This window comes from Barbus barbus (genome assembly GCF_936440315.1).
Source record: "Barbus barbus genome assembly, chromosome: 34".
Taxonomy (NCBI): Eukaryota; Metazoa; Chordata; class Actinopteri; order Cypriniformes; family Cyprinidae; genus Barbus; species Barbus barbus.
The window spans coordinates 4,177,503-4,195,794 of NC_136762.1; the positions used below are offsets into that span (position 1 = coordinate 4,177,503).

The window sequence follows — 18,292 nt, forward strand, 5'->3', positions numbered from 1 at the left end:
ATATTCCAGCATGGCATTGAAGGAGCCAAGTGTAAACTTTACTGTTCAGTATTCAATATTTCATTTTGCATGATGACTTTCTCCTAGTTTTACATTTATATGCTTTTTTTTTTTTTTTTGCTATAATTTATTGTTCACCTAAAATTAAACTTTCACAACAATATTAATTTAATAGTGTTAAATGTAATCTTTAGCAAGTCTCAAAATCCTTTTTTTTATTTAAATATTGGAATATATTGTATTGTATTGCAAAAATATTTTTAAAATGCATTTATTTATTTGAAAGGAAATCTCCTATTGAAAAACCATTTAATACGTTCAATAAATGAATGATATTAGTAAGTGAGTAAATCTCAATATTGGCCAAAATAACGATAAATGATTTTTCTTGCATCATAAATTCACTTGTAGCATTTAAAACAAGTTTTAGTTTAGTTTCTATTTCTTTAAACAGTATAGCATTTAATCTGTTCATAACACACAAATAATGATCAGCTTATTGTTACTGGGAGAATTGTTATAAACAGAATTATAAAGATAATTACATAATAATTGCAGTGCATCTCTGATGATTTGACCACACATTTTATTTCGGCTGGTGGGAGAAAAACTTAAATTTCTGGTATTTTATAATCACTAGCTTCTGTAAATGTTGAAATGACTTCAGGTCTCCATGCAAAACAAGTTCTGTCTCCATAGGTCTACTACAGTCTTGCTTTTCAATGTTTACATCATTTCTTTTTATGCCAAGGTGATATTGTGTTTCCTTTAATTTAGAGTTTTTGCACAGTGTTTGTCTCCTTGACAAGCAATCTGTTATTTTGCAAAAGTGTAAATGAATCATTTTAATTACTTCTAGAAAAGTTACTAATTATGCAAAACACAACACGTTTGTGCTTATTATTATAAGTCTGGGATCAGTAAGTTTTAAGAATAAGAGAAGATAGAGTTCAGTTATATGTCTTACAGTAATACAATACTTAATTGGTCTGTTATGTGTGTTTTAGTGTTGTGCATGTGTGTGTTTTCATGCTAATTCCCTGTTGCTTTTGCTGAAGGACTCCGCCCACTGGCTGTGCTGAAGCCTCCGAGGGGCGGGTCATAATCCACTAGGGGCTTATGCATATTCATGCTTTGAATAATCATGGGGCGCCAGTGGGTGCATTTCTGTTCCAAAAAAAAAAATTTAATCTCTCTGTTATTCTCTTTCCATTTCCCTGTCTGTACATAAAAAATAAACCTCCCTAAGCATGGAATAAAACAAAATAAGAGTAAAGGTTAGAAGAAGTGTTAGGATTGCTTATAGTATGATTAGGGATTTGAAATAGCCAGCAGTACAAATCTAGTTACAAATAACACTCAATAAAGGTTCTTGTTGGCATATGGTTCCATGAAGAACGTTTAACATCAATGGAACCTTTCCAATGTTCTTTATAGTGGAAAAAGGTTGCCAGGACACTGGAAGGTGATGAGCTTCACACTGTAAGTCGATGAGTTGATTTTATCTATGTTTTAATATTCGTCTGGTCACAGAGCTCTTTACATGGATGCTGAAGCATTCAGGTAGAATCTGTGATATCTGATCCATTTCATTTGCTGGCTTCCATAGCTGCAATATGCTGTGTTTTACACCAACTGGCAACCCACGGTGTCAAAATACCATTGGGTAAATTGGCAGTGGGTGGAATCACACAAACCAAAACAAAAACAGACATTCCGACACGGAACACACATTTCAAAGTAGAATAAATGTAGCATTGTTTTTCGGAGAACAAGTATGTAAACTTGTTTCCTAAACCTCTACAAACATATTATGGTATTTTTATGCTTCAGTACAGTCAAAAAAATTAAATATAGCACCTTTATATGTAAGAAATGCCAAGTAACATATTGAATTAAATGTCAATATTTTTAACTAGAAAGACTAAAATAGTATTTTTTTGTAAGACATTCTTCAATATTTTTTTATATGCAGTAGGATATACTGCAGTTTTAATAACGTTCGAGTCTAAGCACAGTTAAAAATTCTGGGGTGCATATCAGAACTGTGCAACCAGATATAAATGGTTTGATCATTCACATTGCCATATTCCAGAGCTAAAATTCTAGTATAGTAGTTCAGAAAGGGGATGTCATGAATATTTATAATCTTACTGCACTGCCGTCGAGATCCGGAGGTGACGCGATCCCTTGGTGGGAAACTGCCGAGAGTTGATGTAAGAAACTTTTCTCAGTGCGGTGTTCATCTGCTCCAGATCCTCTCCCTCCATCACCACCAGAGACTGAGCGGGATTCAGATGAAACTGAGAGAAAGAAAAACGTGAGATATTATATTATCAAAGTGTCTATGAGAGTGAGCATTTGAGGCAGAGATGTGCAAAATTCAGAAATGAAGAAATGTCTGTGAATATGAATTGAAATTTGAATTTGAATGTCAGGAAGAGGAAATTCAACAAAGGAATTGTAACAAAAAATTACATTAAAAATAAGGTTAATAATGCGTATTTTTTAAATTTCGAATTTTATTTTTACACTGAAAAATATTGTTGTAGAAACAATTTTCACCTAGAAATTGATAGAAAATTACCTGCAAGTAACACTGAATTAAATGAAAATTTTAAGCAAAAAGACTGAAATATCTTTTGTAATATTTGCAACTTTGAATTTTTTTTATAGTGCTATATTCTGTAAAAAAAATTGCAATTTTAACTGTAAATGACTGAAACAATTTATTATTTTTTATAATTTATTATTAAATCTATTATTTTATTAGTGTCAATTACTATTGTTATTTTTTGTAAAACTACAGGATTTGTTTTTTGAAGCGTAATTTTGCTCTACAATATTTCAGTGATTATTGTTGTGTTGTGTAAGTAGACTATATAGTCAGTTCTTATTAATGAATTGGTCAAATTAATTAGTAAATTGGTATTTTTGAATTATTTTATCAACATCCAAGTCTGGATCAGAATCCTGTGGCATTTCAGAAATGAATTATTAATATAATGTACTGTTTTGTGTATGTTAACAGGTGTTTTTAGGTAACTTATGCTGCGAATTTTATGATAAACTACACTTACAGCAACTTTATGAATACATTTTCTTAATGCTAATTTCAAATTCTGCATGTTGTTATTTAAAAGGCATGATGAGTTTGGTTCTGAATGAAGTACAATCCTGCTTTGAGCTTATGAGCGATCAGACCACCTGAGTGAAGGAACACCTGTCTTCTGTCTCTCACTAACACTCTGACTCTCTGTCTGTCAAACCTGCTTTCATTTGATCCTCAAATCTTCCCTAGAGCTTCTCGAATACAATAGAACAGAACAGAAGCAAAAAATGGAAAATGTGCGTACAGAAATATCTCTCCTCAAGTCTCGTCTCCTGGTTTTTCATCACTTTTTCCTCATTCTTTTTCAACAAAATAGTGAGTTTCATCTCTTTTCTATGGTTTTATTCATGGCAAACTCCTTTTCAGAACTAATGCAATGTGACTTACAGTATACAAATGAGCAGATTGTGCAATCAAATCTGTTACCTTGAACTAGTTGAGCTATAGTTGAGCATTGCACATTGGCTTCAAGCACAGCTCATTCATTCAGATTTGTAATTTAGAGTTTGTACAGTGTTTTATAAAGTTAGCCGTGCATGTGTGTGTAACCTTTATCCTCTGTCCGAGGCTCTCCAGTGAGGTGATGTCCAGTCCTTCTTTGCAGGCCTGTAGGCAGGAGATGATCTTCTGGCTTTCGATCTTTCCTGGTCGTATCGCCAGTCCAGACAAACTGCCTCTGAAATACTGCGTGAACTTTGCTTTAGAGACCTCACCACCTGCACACAAACACGTGACATGTGATAGGATTCCTATCATATCAGAAGCTTCTGTAGCATTTTATTATTCCATTTTATGATGTTTCTCGCACCAAATCCAGTCATGATTTAATTTTTCCTGACCTTGCATTCACGGACTTATAAAATTAAATAGGCTCTTTTGGGTCAGATTTTATTTTAAAGAAATACATACTTTTATTAAGCAAATATGCATTATACTGATCACAAGTGATTGTAAAAATGTACAGTGGTACAAAAGATTTCTATTTCAAATATATGCTGTTCTTTTGAATTTTCTATTCATCAAAGAATCCTGAAAAAATATTGCAGTTTCCAGAAAAATATTGATAGTAATACATGTTTCTTAAGCAGCAAATCATCATATTAGAATGATTTCTGAAGGATCATGTGACACTGAAGATACAGCTTTGATCACAGCAATAAATTACATTTTAACATGTATTCAAATAGAAAACAGTTATTTTAAATTGTAAGCATATTTCACAAAATGTCTGTTTTAATGTATTTTTGATCAACTAAATGCAGCCTAAGTGATCAGAAGAGACTGTCAAGAACATTAAAAGTCTAAAAAAAAATGATGTCAATAGTATGATGGTTTCTGATTGGCCCATTTTTGCTGCCTAGTTTCCATAAATGGTCATGATAGACTGGTGAGGGAGCGTTTGAATGTTTAAGTATACCTATATTACATATTATAACTGTTTAATTCTAATGGTGCAATCATTTTCTGAATTAAATATTTGGTTGTTTTAAAGAATCCGATAAAGCGGTCACAAATAGTAATTCGTAAAGGTCTGTATTTAATTTTTTTTTTTTTAAATATACATTTGTAGCATGAAATAAGTGTTATAATCACCAGTTGCTGACTGATTGGGCAGCTGCCTTTAGTTTCAGACACAGCCACAGTTACATATCACACGTTATTCATCATATACACGCATATTACATTTCAGCTTCAGTTGAGCTAGAGGTCTTCAGAAGCTGCACTGAAATGAACCGATAACATGATTTAACTTAATGGTGACCTAAGTGAGAGATAATGAGCAATTACCTGCTGCATCTATCTGCTCTGTATGAGACGTGTCTGTGTGTAATAAAGCCTCTCTGAGTGTGTTTGTGATCTGTGAGCCTCAGGCGATGGCATACAGGCTGCTGTGTGTGTGTGTGTGTGTTTGGGGGGGGGTTACAAGGCTATAGTTTGGGGACAAAATTGTCACAACAATTGATTGAGAGAGAGTTTGGAGAGAGTTTTTCTCAAACAAACAGATCAATGTGTTGATATAATATAGAGAAATGGAGGTTTGCATTTCAGTCTGAACAAAAAGCTTGTGACCCGACCCGTTTGATACTGCCAAAGTTTATGACTGAAATTGCTTACCTTCTCTTCTTCTTCTCAGACCGAGTATGGTGCTTTTATGTTTTTTCTTTTTTTTTGTGGTCAAGAGTTGCATACAGATCAAAAAAAGTTTCAACCTTTGTGTTCAACTGACAAAAAAACAGTATATAAATAAATACAGAATTTTATTTTCCATTAACTATCTCTTTTTTAATGCAAAAGCAGTGTTATGGTCCAACTTTATATTAAGTGTCCCTAATACCTGTGTACTTACATAGTAACTAGATGTGTATGTATGTATGTAAAGTGGGAGGAGTTGGATCTCGAGTTGGTGCTCCACTGTAATACCAGTGTAATTACATGGTAAATCCATAGGAATTGTCTACTTAATATAAAGTGTAACACTTTCTTTACAAAAAAGTGCTGTTAGTCCTGTTACACATTTGTACTTTCATTACCAAAAAGTGTTGTTACCAATGTCCTGTTACACATTTGTACTTACACATACCATTCAGTGGGTTGTTACATATGTGTAGTTACACAAACATTAGAGCTGTAGATACTATGTACCAATGTGTACTTACACTGTGGTGACATACTACATACACATCTAGTTACTATGTAAGTACACAGGTATTAGGGACACTTAATATAAAGTGGGACCATACTATTATATTTTTAATTAAAAAAAAAATATATATTTCTACAGCTTTATTTTTAATTGTATTTAACAATTGTATTAATTTAGTAATTTTAGTACTTAAACTTCAACATATTTTTTATCTCAGTTTGTTGCCAAGGCAACATTTCTAGTTAGTTTGTTTCTATTTTATAATTGTTTGGCTAATATTTTTATTTCTGCTTGATTGCAGTTAACAAAAATGATCGAGTTAACAATAACACTGGTGAAAAGGGTTATTATAGTTAACTAAAACTGAAACTAAAACCATTATTCTGTTACTTGAAATAAAACAAACTTTAACTGAAATACAATAAGATATATAAAACATATAAAAATATATTATTTACTTTATTAAGTTAATGTACTAAAATACCTGAAAATAAAAGTTAAATAAAATTCATAAAAGTTATATAGTTATGGAGGGCCAAATTACTCAAAATTTTATTATTAAATAAATATTGAAATATATAATTAAATAGTTAAATACATAATGAAATAATTAAATACAGAAATAAATGCAGAAGTTAATTAATTAATTCATTTCTTTCTTTATTTATTCATTCATTCATTTATTTATTCATTTATTTCCTCCCTCCACATTTCATTTTCAGGGTTATGGTTGTCGGCACGTCACTCAGTGGGCGGCGTCACCTTTCAAACTCGATTTCTTTGGTCTTTCTAATTTAGGTGCCTTTTTCTTGTGCTTTAATACTGGCAGTGTTGTCGCGCGCAGCTGAACCACGGCTTGTGTACTGTAAATACAGACAAGTATCATCATTCTGTCGTATTTTCCAGCGTTCTCCTCTGAACAATGTGTGCCATGTGCTTAGATGTATGATATGGCTCTTTAGGGTGACCATACCTGCCATTTTCCCCAGACGTGTCCTGGCCAGGATTTCTATATTGCCTAAAATATCTAGGTTTTGGCTTTGTTTGTGTGTGCAGACCGATCGGTGTATGACATCAATGGTTCCTTATGCTTTCGAAACACTCTCGTGGTAGGCTACTCTGATCTCAAACACTGATCGGTCTGAGCCGCGCCGCTTTAAGTCAAACACACTTTAATATATGTACGCGTATTTGCATCGCTTTGACTGTAGATGTACCTTCTCACACGCACCATGATTGGTCCATTATGTACAATGCTTGCATGCTATTGGTCAAACTACTTTTCCATCATTACCTTCAGCAAGCACGAAAACAAAGCCAAAACGAATCCTTGCAAGGACATGGCTGGGAAAAATACTATATATTAGTTTACATGATAAAAAGTACAAGTAACAAATGCCTCTAGTTTTATTAATTTAAACCTCGTGGAAGTGATGTGTTTTCGTGATTATTTTTTCATATGGTGATTGTGCATCACGAATGTATTTATTACACAAAAATGTGTTATTTTTCAAGTTAATCAGGTCAATTTTGATCAAGAACAATACACTGTGGCTTTAATTCAGCGTAAGCGGTGCAGCAAAAATAGAATCGGCGCCGAAACGATCCCGTGCCGCCTCCGCGAGCGGTGTGAATAATCTGTGGGCCAAATTTACACGTGCAGTAGTGATGCGCGGGTCGTCTCGTAACCCGCGGGTCGGGTTGGGGCGGGTAAAGAAATTGTCACTTTATTTGCGGGGCGGGTTGGGGCGGGTCATTGAAAAAAAAAAAATCCATGTATGTTGCGTGCAATTCCCTATAGCCTATATTAAATATTTGGGAATATCTATTTTCATGTTTTATTAAGTTCTTTGATAAGGTTACGTCACGTGACAAGTCACGAAAGCGCCAAGCAGCTACCGCTGCCAGTCACAACAAAAACAAAGAAATAAAAGTGAATATGGAAGACGAGGTGCGGGAGAAATTGTATCCCAGCCACAAGCGCATCAAGCGAGCGCACATTCAGCTCTGCTGGCCGGGTGCTGGAGTCCACGCGAAATAGATTAAACCCCGGTACAGTGGATGCCATTCTTTTTTTGCACAGCGAACGTAAAAACGCTAAATGAACATTTCCGTGTGATAAATGAAAAAAAAAAAAATGTCAGTGGTTATTTAGCGTAGGCTGTAAACTGTAGGCCTGCCTGCCCTATACAAATCTAAAATAAAAAATTGTTTAGCCTAGATTACAAACGCTGCTTTGTAAATGTTTAAAATGTGTATCATTATCTTGTTATTAATATGACCTAATTTATCGTTCATATTCATAATCATATGTTGTTGCCAGTTTACAGGGCGATGTTTCCAAGCACTTTCAGGCTGAAATAAAGGCTGTTTTCATTTGAATTACAGTGCCTAGTATGTCTATTTAATGGTCGCGGGTGCTGGGCGGGGCGGGTTGTAAAAATATATTTATTTATTTATTTAGTCATTTAGCAAACGCTTTTATCCAAAGCAAATATATACAGTGGTGCGGGGCGCGCTGGGGCGGGCCAAATAATTTCATAAAAGCGGGACCCGCTTTTCAAAAATACCCGACCCGCGCATCACTAAGGTGCAGCCAACATCTCCCAGATATTTTCTACTTGAATTAAAATTATGTCATAGTCAACGTTTTGATTGACAACTTCATCTGCAAGAGTCAACAACAGATCTTTTACTGTACCATAGTCAGCAATAGCTCGCAGGGCCGGCGCTCCGCACACGCACATCACGCACTGCGCGTAGGGCACCAAGTGCTTGGGGGGGGCACCAAAAAATCTGGGTCGTGAAAATATCATCACAATATAGGCTACTAGTATAAATAACAAATAAAATATTTCTAGCATGTTAATATACAAAAGCAATACAAAAGTAATATAGGCCTAGACCAAATTAGTCGAGAAAAAGGTGAATCTCTGTGCCAGTCTCCCTCTGGTGCCCCCCCTTCCCCACCTCCCAGTGGTCTGTTCAATTATGCTTCAATCAATTTCAAATTTGGCCGACACCGACCTCAGACATGGCCTCGAAAAGGCACCAAGAGTCGGGGGCGGAAAAAAGAAAAAAGAAGAGACAGCGGGATGATGCTCGCGCGTCGCTTGCAGGTAAGACAATGTTTTAAATAAAAATGTTAGTTTTGTGCGTGTAGTATGCATGTCCAGGGGCGTCGGCGCGTCCGCGTCGCTAGTAGTGCAAAAGATCCGGGGCTTTAGCCCTGCATGTTGAGTCTTTTATTTTAACGGGGTCCGGGGGTTTCTCCCCCGGGAAATTTTGAAACTTGGGCTGTTAAAGATGCAGTTTGTTTGAGAAGGAAAGGAAGGCCAATCGTTGGGGTCCTCATTGTCATATTTGAATGACAAATAAAGCTAATTTTCCCCCTAGGTAGGCTATACGTTACAGATGTGTGTGCATATAGCTATTAGTGCAGAACGTTCCCTATTGTAATTTCTTCGCTTCAATATAATGCCTATCTGCCTCTTGGTAAGGTGAACTTTAGAAAAACCCTGCAACTGAACGTGATGTGATTTTGCCAAATTAGACCGCTTAGATAAAGTTTTTTCGTTGTTGTTCTATGCGGTCATTTTCAAGAGGTTCGGCCAAGGGCGACATCTGTTGGTGAAACTGAAATTAGAAAAAAAAAACCCACAATCTCAGTGTTTGTATATTTTCATATTCACAGAGTTGTCAAATTATTAGGGCTGGGAAAAGATTAATCTCGATTAATCGCATCCAAAATAAAAGTTTGTGTCTACATGATATATGTGCGTGTACTGTGTATAGTTATTTTGTATATAGAAATTATATATACAAAATAATTATACAAAATTATATATACAAAATAATTATACAATTTTTTTTTTCAAAGCTCAAACTCATCAAAACGTACCTGCGTTCATCAATGGGGCAGGAACGTTTAAGTGGTCTGGCTGTCATCAGCATCAATGGGGACGTGGCTCAGAAACTGTCATATGATGACCTGATAGCTGATTTTGCAGCTAGGAAATGTAGGCGTGTGCCTCTGTAGGGCCTCTGACAACTGATGGTAGTGAAAATGTTTAATATAGTTCTATAGAATAGCAGAATGGTCTCTTTATAGAGATGTAGTCCCTCTGTTGAGTAAATTCTACTGTGCAGTTATGTATGGTTATTTGCAGTTTAAAATGTGCACTTTAAAATTCATACTTCATAAAATTCATACACTTATACTGTTATTTGCACTTTAAACTTTTTTTGCACTTTTAACTTTCTGTGTTTACATTGTTCTGTTCCAATTATTTATTTGCAGCAGTTATTTTGGAAGTAAAGAGAACCTAACTAAGAAATTCTGAATGGTAGTTATTTCTTTGGTGGTGGTGGGGGGGGCACCGCCAAGCGTTTGTGCTTAGGGCACCCAAATGGCTAGCGCCGGCCCTGATAGCTCGTGATGCGAAAAACAAGAAAAAGGCGCCTAAATTAGAAAGACCAAAGAAATCGAGTTTGAAAGGTGACGCCGCCCACTGAGTGATGTGCCGACAACCATAACCCTGAAAATGTGGAGGGAGGAAATAAATAAATAAATAAATACATAAAGAAATTCATTAATTTCTGCATTTATTTATGTATTTAATTATTTCATTATGTATTTAACGATTTATTTATGCATTTAATTATTTCATTATGTATTTAACGATTTAATTATATATTTCAACATTTATTTAATGATTTAATTTTGAGTAATTTGGCCCTCCATATATAGTAACCCACTAAAATGACATACACACAACATAAAATATATGTTGTATATTTTTATTTTATAAAAATAAAAACTCATTCAAAATATAAATAACAACTAATAGTATATAAATTATATTAATATAACACTAGCTCTTTGAAGAAATTTTTTTTTATTACAGTGTTCTATCTTCAATAATCAGTGGTGTAAACTGAACTGGACTGAATCATGAGAAATAATTAAACTATTCAGGCTCATCTTATATCTTAAAAAGAGCGAATGTCCAGTCAGTGCTCATTATATTTGTTTCCACACAACATGATCTTTATATTATTCGTCTAACTCTTGTATTGCTTTCATTATGAAACACAGAAGCTCAGAGACACAAAGAGAGAGCACAGGCAGGGGTGCGTTTCAAAAAAGCTTCGTTAGCTAACTATGGTGGCAAGTCCTATTTTACTCTATTGGTAACGATGGAACTTGCGACCATAGTTGCTTTTGGGAAACACACGGCAGGTCAAGAGGTCAACTCATTTGTTTTCCGGAGCTGTGCTTGAGGAAAAGGAAAAGAAGTGAAACAGGGATTGCAAAAGAACAGATGATGTGTTAAGTAAAGAGATATTTGTTCATGCTGTGAGATGTCACATTTCTATTTTCAAGTCACGTGCACACTGACCACACCCACAACACACTCTAGCCACACCCACATCCCATTCCTCCCACCTTGCCAGCAGGCTCCTACAGTGAGCTGCACATCGATCTGAGAGGAGTGGATGGGCCAGTCATCTGTCACCAGGTACGGGTCATAGGTCACGCCGTCCACATACAGAGTCACCACTGGGAAATCAACGCTGATGACGTAATAATGCCACTCCTTATCACAGATCTGAGAGAAAGAGAGAGAGAGAGAAGTTCACAATATTTCTGCATTCTCTAGATCTGTTGTTTTCATTTTTGCTTCAATATGTTATTTCAGTATCATTTATATACTTTTTTGTTTTATTTTTATAGTTTTCATTTGTTTTCATTGTTTTGTGGTGTTGTCATTAGATTTTGTTCTTTTTAAATATATTTAGGCTTAAATGTATGGACACATGACATGCAGGTAAACAAAATATTTCAAATTTGTTTTGTCAGGTGTTTTATTTTTAAATAATTTACTCATTTTAATTTTAAAATTGTTTATGATTTAATTCAATTTTACTCTGGTCAAAATGGAATACATTACCTAAAATAAGTAATCTAGATTACATTACTTAATACAACTGTCATCATGTCATTCGTAATCAGTAACAGATTAAAGTTTGTAATTAAATAAAAATATAAAAAATATTTTTAAGTTTTAGTAATTTTATGTGATTTTGTCAGTTTTTTTTTTCATTTCTATGTAGATTTAATTAGTTTATTTATGTAGTTTTAGGACTACACCTTACTGTATTTTATTTCAGTTAAGTTGCAAAGGCAACATTTATAAATTTCATTTAAGTTGATTAAGTTTTTAATGTAATATTTATATTTTATTTCAGCATTACTTCAATGAAAGAAAATTACAACAAGTTAACAACAACAGCCTTGTTGAAATCACTAACTCTAACTATGATCAGTAGTATAGTTATAGAGATGCTTGTCTTCTTGGCATACAAAATAGACAGACAGGTTTAAATGTAAAGTTGCGTGAGTGTGTGTTTGTTGATGAGGGAAAGCTCTGTCTGTATTTGGTCCGTTTGGACCGCTGCCAGTCAAAAGCACACGGCAGCAGATGGTTTCTGCTCGCTCTGTCACACACAGTGTGTGTTTGTGTTCCTGATCTCCCTGCTATCCAGACGGGCATTGCTCTGGGCACGAGCCATCTGGAACTCACAGGCCACTATAATTGACTCTTTCGATGCTTTCTCTTCCCGCTTCAAGGAGGTCTTCGGCCTATCCACCGGCTCGCTCTCCATTGCTGGCCAACTCATCTGCCTCCGTCAGGGAGATTCTTCGGCCAGTGACTATACCCTGCAGTTCCGGACGCTGGCGGCCTTGTGTGGATGGAAAGAGGCAGCACTACTCACTGCTTACCGTCAGGGCTTGGATCCACAGATCAGAGCCCAGATGGCGATCTATGATGACAGTGTCGGTCTGGAGAGCTTTATGCATCTATGTTAAGATCTCCCAACGTCTCACGGCTTGTCAGCCAGACATAACCGCTCATTCTCCGTCCTCACCAGCTGCCTGTCCTCCGGTACCAGAACCTATACAAATGGATACTAATCGCCTCTCACTGAGCGTGCACGACATCTCGCCACGGGGCTGTGCCTCTACTGCAGAGTTCCGGGGTACTTCATTCAAGTGTGCCCCTCTCGTCCCCCACGCCTCAGTGGTGAGTACCCTCCAACTGGAGCCTTCTATCTCTATCCTACCACTGCTAACGGTACAACTGCTCACCCCACGTCATTTCATTTCAGTACCCGCCCTCGTGGACTCGGGATCCTCAGGCAATTTCATCTCACAAGCCCTCCCTTGGTTTACCCCGCCAGAGACAGGCCGAGCTGAAGATCGAGACCATATAGGGAAAAACGCTCGGGCGTGGGCACATCAAGTTCCGGTCTCCGCCAATCACTCTGCAAGTAGGCTGTCTTCATCAGGAGAGAATTTCCTTTCTGGTACTGGAGGGACCCACCGTCGATCTCATCCTGGGACACCCCTGGCTATCTCAACATTCTCCCGAAGTCAGATGGGATACAAGCGAGATTCTACGATGGAGTAAAACCTGCATCCAAAACTGTCTCTCCAATGTCCCTGTACCCCTGGTTAGTAACCCGAAGCTCCAAGTTCATTCCACCCTAGTGGAGAACCCCGAACCTCGTGAGGTTCCTACGATCCCATCAGACTACATGGCGTTCCAGGATGTGTTCAGCAAACAGGCAGCCACGAAGTTGCCACCGCACTGGCCATGGGATTGTGCCATTGACCTGCTGCCTGGAGCTATACTCCCCAAGGGTCGAGTATACCTCCTGTCCATCCCGGAGCGCAAGGTGATGGAGGATTACATCAAGGAGGCTCTCCAACAACAGTTCATTCGTCTTTCCAGCTCTCCGACGGCCTCAAGCTTCTTCATCATGGGCAAGAAGGACGTAAGTTTGCAGCCCTGCATCGACTACCAGACCCTCAATGATCACACTGTCAAGCTCCCTTATCCTCTTCCCCTGGTTCCGGTCGCCCTCGAGGAACTCCGTGGGGCCCGCATCTTCTCAAAGCTGGACCTGCGGAGCGCCTATAACTTCGTTCATTACCCCCTCAGGCCACTATGAATATCGGGTCATGCTGTATGGCCTTTCCAACTCCTCGTCCGTCTTCCAGGGGTTTATGAACGAGGTGTTCCGGGAGTTCCTCCACCGGTTTTTCATCGTGTATATAGACGATATCCTGATCTACTCCTGGAACCTGGCTGAACATCGCCATCACGTGAGGCAGGTCCTACGCCAACTCAGGAAACACCACCTCTACCTGAAGCTCGAGAAGTGTGAGTTCCACCGCCCCACGGTCAAGTTCCTCGGCTACATCCTCAGTGCGGATGGGATCCAGATGGACCAGGGGAAGGTCCAAGCCATCCGGGACTGGCCCCAGCCTCAGTCAGTAAAGGAACTCCAATGATTCCTCGGCTTTGCAAATTTCTACCAGAGGTTCATTCTGAACTTCAGTCTCCTCTCAGCCCTCCTCACTTCCATGCTCCGTCAGAAACCCAAGTCTCTGTCCTGGAACTCCGAAGCTCGAGCCGCCTACAAGAATCTCCAGGAAGCCATTCTGCACTGCTCCAATCCTCTCACATCCCGAACCTCAACTCCCATTTATAGTGGAAGTGGATGCCTCCACCACCGGCGTGGGAGCAGTGCTGTCTCAATACCAAGGAGAGCCTCCCCGACTCCACCCTTGCGCTTACTTCTCCAGGAAGCTTTCCCCAGCGGAGCGGAACTACGATATTGGAAATCGGGAGCTGCTCGCCCTTAAACTGTCACTGGAGGAATGGAGACACTGGCTGGAGGGAGCTCAACACCCCTTTATGGTCATCACTGACCACAAAAACCTGGAATATCTCTGAAGTGCTAAGAGGTTAAACCCCCAGCAGGCTCACTGGGCCCTCTTCTTCACCCGGTTCCAGTTTTCCATCACGTATCGACCCGGAGATAAGAATGTCAAGGCGGATTCCCTCTCACGAATCCATGCCCCTGACGAACCCTCCACACCTGAACCCATATTCCCTCCAGCCGTCCTTGTGAGCCCCATCCGGTGGGCCCTGGATGAACAGATTCGCATCGCCTCCATCACTGAACCCGCTCCGCTGGGAGGCCCAGAGGGCAAAACCTATGTGCCCACTTCCTGGAGGACTTCCCTTCTGGGCTCCCTGCATGCTTCCCCGGGCTCTGGACACCCAGGCAGCCAGCGTACTCTCTCGCTCCTCCAAGCTCAGTACTGGTGGCCCAGTATGGCCCGGGATGTCTCCCAGTACATTCGTGGATGCTCAGTCTGTGCCATCTCCAAGACCCCACATCACTTACCCGCCGGAAAATTAGTGCCATTACCCATTCCACATCGGCCCTGGTCCCACGTCGGAGTCGACTTCATCACAGATCTCCCCAAATCAGAAGGTTATACCTGCATACTTGTTGCAGTTGACAGATTCTCCAAAGCCTGCAAGTTAATTCCCCTCCGGGGTTTACCCACAGCCCTCGAAACGGCAGAGGCCCTCTTCCATAATCTCTTCCACACCTTCGGCATCCCGGAAGATGTCGTCTCCGACCGTGGGCCACAGTTTGTCTCCCGTGTCTGGAAGGCTTTCTTCAAACTCCTTGATGTCACCGTCAGTCTCTCCTCAGGGTATCACCCCCAGACTAACTATCTCCGGGCCTAATGTCATGACAACCAGCACAGCTGGAACTGCTTCCTCCTGTGGGCCGAGTATGCACAAAATTCCCCCAAGCAAACCACCACCGGCCTCACCCCTTTCCAGTGCATACTCGGCTACCAACCCCCTCTGTTTCCCTGGACAGAAGAGCCCTCCGATGCTTCAGCTGTCGACCACTGGTTCCGAGCGAGCGAGAGAGTTTGGGACTCAGTTCATGTCCAACTCCAGCAGGCAGTGCAGAGACACAAGACCTATGCAGATGCCCGTCGGTCTTCCATCCCCGTCTATCGTCCTGGAGATAAGGTCTGGCTCTCCACCCGGGATCTGCGTCTCCGCCTGCCCTGCCGGAAGCTGAGTCCCCGCTATATCGGTCCCTTTACCATAGAGAGGCAGATTAATGAGGTCACCTTCCGTCTCCAACTCCCTGCACGGTATCGTATCCATCCAGCATTCTATGTCTCAATCCTCAAGCCTGTCTCTGCCTCTGTCACAGAACCCTACGAGCCTGAAGTACCTCCTCCTCCTGAGATCATCGAGGAGCCCCTAGTCTACAGGGTGCAGGACATCTTGGACTCTCGGCGACAGGGTGGTCGCCTGGAATATCTTATTGACTGGGAGGGATACGGGCCGGAGGAAAGATCCTGGGTGGCCCGGGACGATGTGCTGGATCCCTCTCTCCCCCCTGGAGGAGGGGGTACTATCAGAGAGTCCCCACAGTCACCGCAGTCTCCACCCACGACACTCACCAGATCCCAATCCCCTGATTTCTGATCACCGCCACCTGTCAGCGCTAATCAGGAGCACTATATCCCTGCACTCCTCCTGTTCACTCACTGTCTGGTCTCAATCATTCCATGTTGACTAACCTGACCCACTTACCTTTTGTCTACTTACCAGTTGCTCCAGTGTTTCTATCCCTGTTCTCCACCGCTCCAGTTCTCCACCGTCTCCACACTCCACTGTTAACTCCAGATCCCCTGGAAAAGGAAAAAGGACATTCACACTCTGTTAAATCCCTAGAGACATTCCCATTCACCGCCTGCTTACCTGGACATTCTGCTCATCTCATTCCCCTCTGCAACTACTCAATAAACCTGTTGATTGTATTGCACTTACCTCTGTGTCCTGTGTCTATCTGCTGACATATGTATATTAATAAATTATAAATGTATAAATTCATTGTCTTAATTGTCTGTCTATATATATATATAATTAATTATGACAAATATGCACACTTTGCTATGGAAATATTTTTGATAATAGTTAAAATAATAAATAATAATTCATATTGGCTGTAATAATGAAATTCTAAAATATGAAAATGTCATACTGCAAAAAATACTGATGCACAAAAACAGGCTTTGTTTTCTTTATGCAAAATATGGTCTTGACAGGCACTGAGAGATTCAGCCAGAGCGAGTGTTATTTTTCTGTATTTTTCTTTAATCGATTCCTTCTCTCTGTGCACACAGGTCATCTCTCTGTGTTCTTATTATGAATAAATTGATTTATTTTTCTTTAAGTTTCACTTTTATACTCTATTGGTATTCGTCTCGTATTCCATTCAGTTTTTCAGCCTCTCTTTTCTGTCTCTTTCTCTGTGTCTCTGGCCAGGCATTGATTTTTTTCAGAGGTGTAGGTGTGTGTGTGAATGTGTGTGAATGCAATCATGTGGATCCAGATTTAGTTATTTAATGACTGTTATTTTACATCTAGCACACGTTACTGTGGTTTTCAGTTTTATAAGCATGCAGAAAACAGGTATGTTCTAGAATTTGTCCGAGTTTGGAAGCACTCACGCTATCCCTGGGGAGTAGAGCGCCTTACTGTGATGTTTTCTCTGTATGTGTTCAAATGCACAGCGCTGAATCGATAGAGTAGGTAAAAGACTTATAGCCGCACTAAGCCAAAGTCCACTTGATGGCAAGGCAATTTATCAAAGACACAGTGAGCGAAAGAGGTAGAGAGAAGCCTTTGTTTCAATTGCTCAGATGCTGCAAGTACACGGGCACTTTAACACTTACTACTGTGCTATTGTGTTTGTAAAATCTGTGTGAATCGCCTGTTTGTCTTTTTCTATCCATTTTGCACCTATTTCAGCAACTGTCCATTATCTGTTTTCAGGCCTTTGAGAAGGTACAGTTTCAAAGAGTTTTTCTCTCAAATTCGAGTCTTCAGACATTACAAAGTGTGTCTCTGAACACTTAAGAGACACATGCTGTCTTATAACTGTTGTCAAAGAGTGAGTGCCATATCAAGAAAATCAACCAACATTAACAAATACAAAACAAACAAACAAAAAAAAATTATTTGTAAATAAATTTCAATTTAAATACATTTGTCTTACACCTTTGGTAGATTTATTTTTCTAGTTTAATGCTTAAACTTGCTTAATAACTACTTAATAATTACTTAATTAACTTACTATTTAAATTAAACTCTCAGATTCTTAAAAAAAACAACATTAAATTAGAAAAAGTTTTTTTTCTTCTACACTCTTAAAAATAAAGGTGCTTCACGATGCCATAGAAGAACCTTTTTGTCTAAATGGTTCCATAAAGAACCTTTAACATCTGAAGAACCTTTCTGCTTCACAAAAGGTTATTTGTGGTGAAAGAAGGTTCTTCAGATTATGAAAAGGTAAGAAAGAGATGGTTCTTTAAAGAACCTTTGACTGAATGGTTCTTCTATGGCATCGCTGAGATTTTTTAGTATTTGTTTTTTACCCATTGACCGTTTTTTTTCTTGTTTTAAGCACAAACATGCTTAATTTAGATATAAACTATGTGATAATAAATTATTTCTGACTAACAATAAATAAAAGAGAAATTACTTATAAATGCAGCCTGTAAATAAGAGTTTTGAGAATGAGTGTGAGGACAAATTTATGTGCATGATCCTGTTGTGAATCCGGTGGAATTTTTT

General features: G+C 39.0%; 1 protein-coding gene across 1 annotated transcript in view; it reads right to left on the reverse strand.

Moving 5' to 3' along the window:
- The window catches only part of LOC306854349 (calsyntenin-2-like), a 62,208-nt gene that overhangs the window by 10,192 nt on the left and 33,724 nt on the right, over window positions 1–18,292 (reverse strand). Inside the window, exons 9-11 of the mRNA XM_079392284.1 lie at window positions 11,206–11,368; window positions 3,662–3,828; window positions 2,155–2,303 (exon numbers count right to left, since the gene is read on the reverse strand). Coding sequence (XP_079248410.1) covers window positions 2,155–2,303; window positions 3,662–3,828; window positions 11,206–11,368 — 479 coding nt within the window. The remainder of the gene's footprint in view (window positions 1–2,154; window positions 2,304–3,661; window positions 3,829–11,205; window positions 11,369–18,292) is intronic.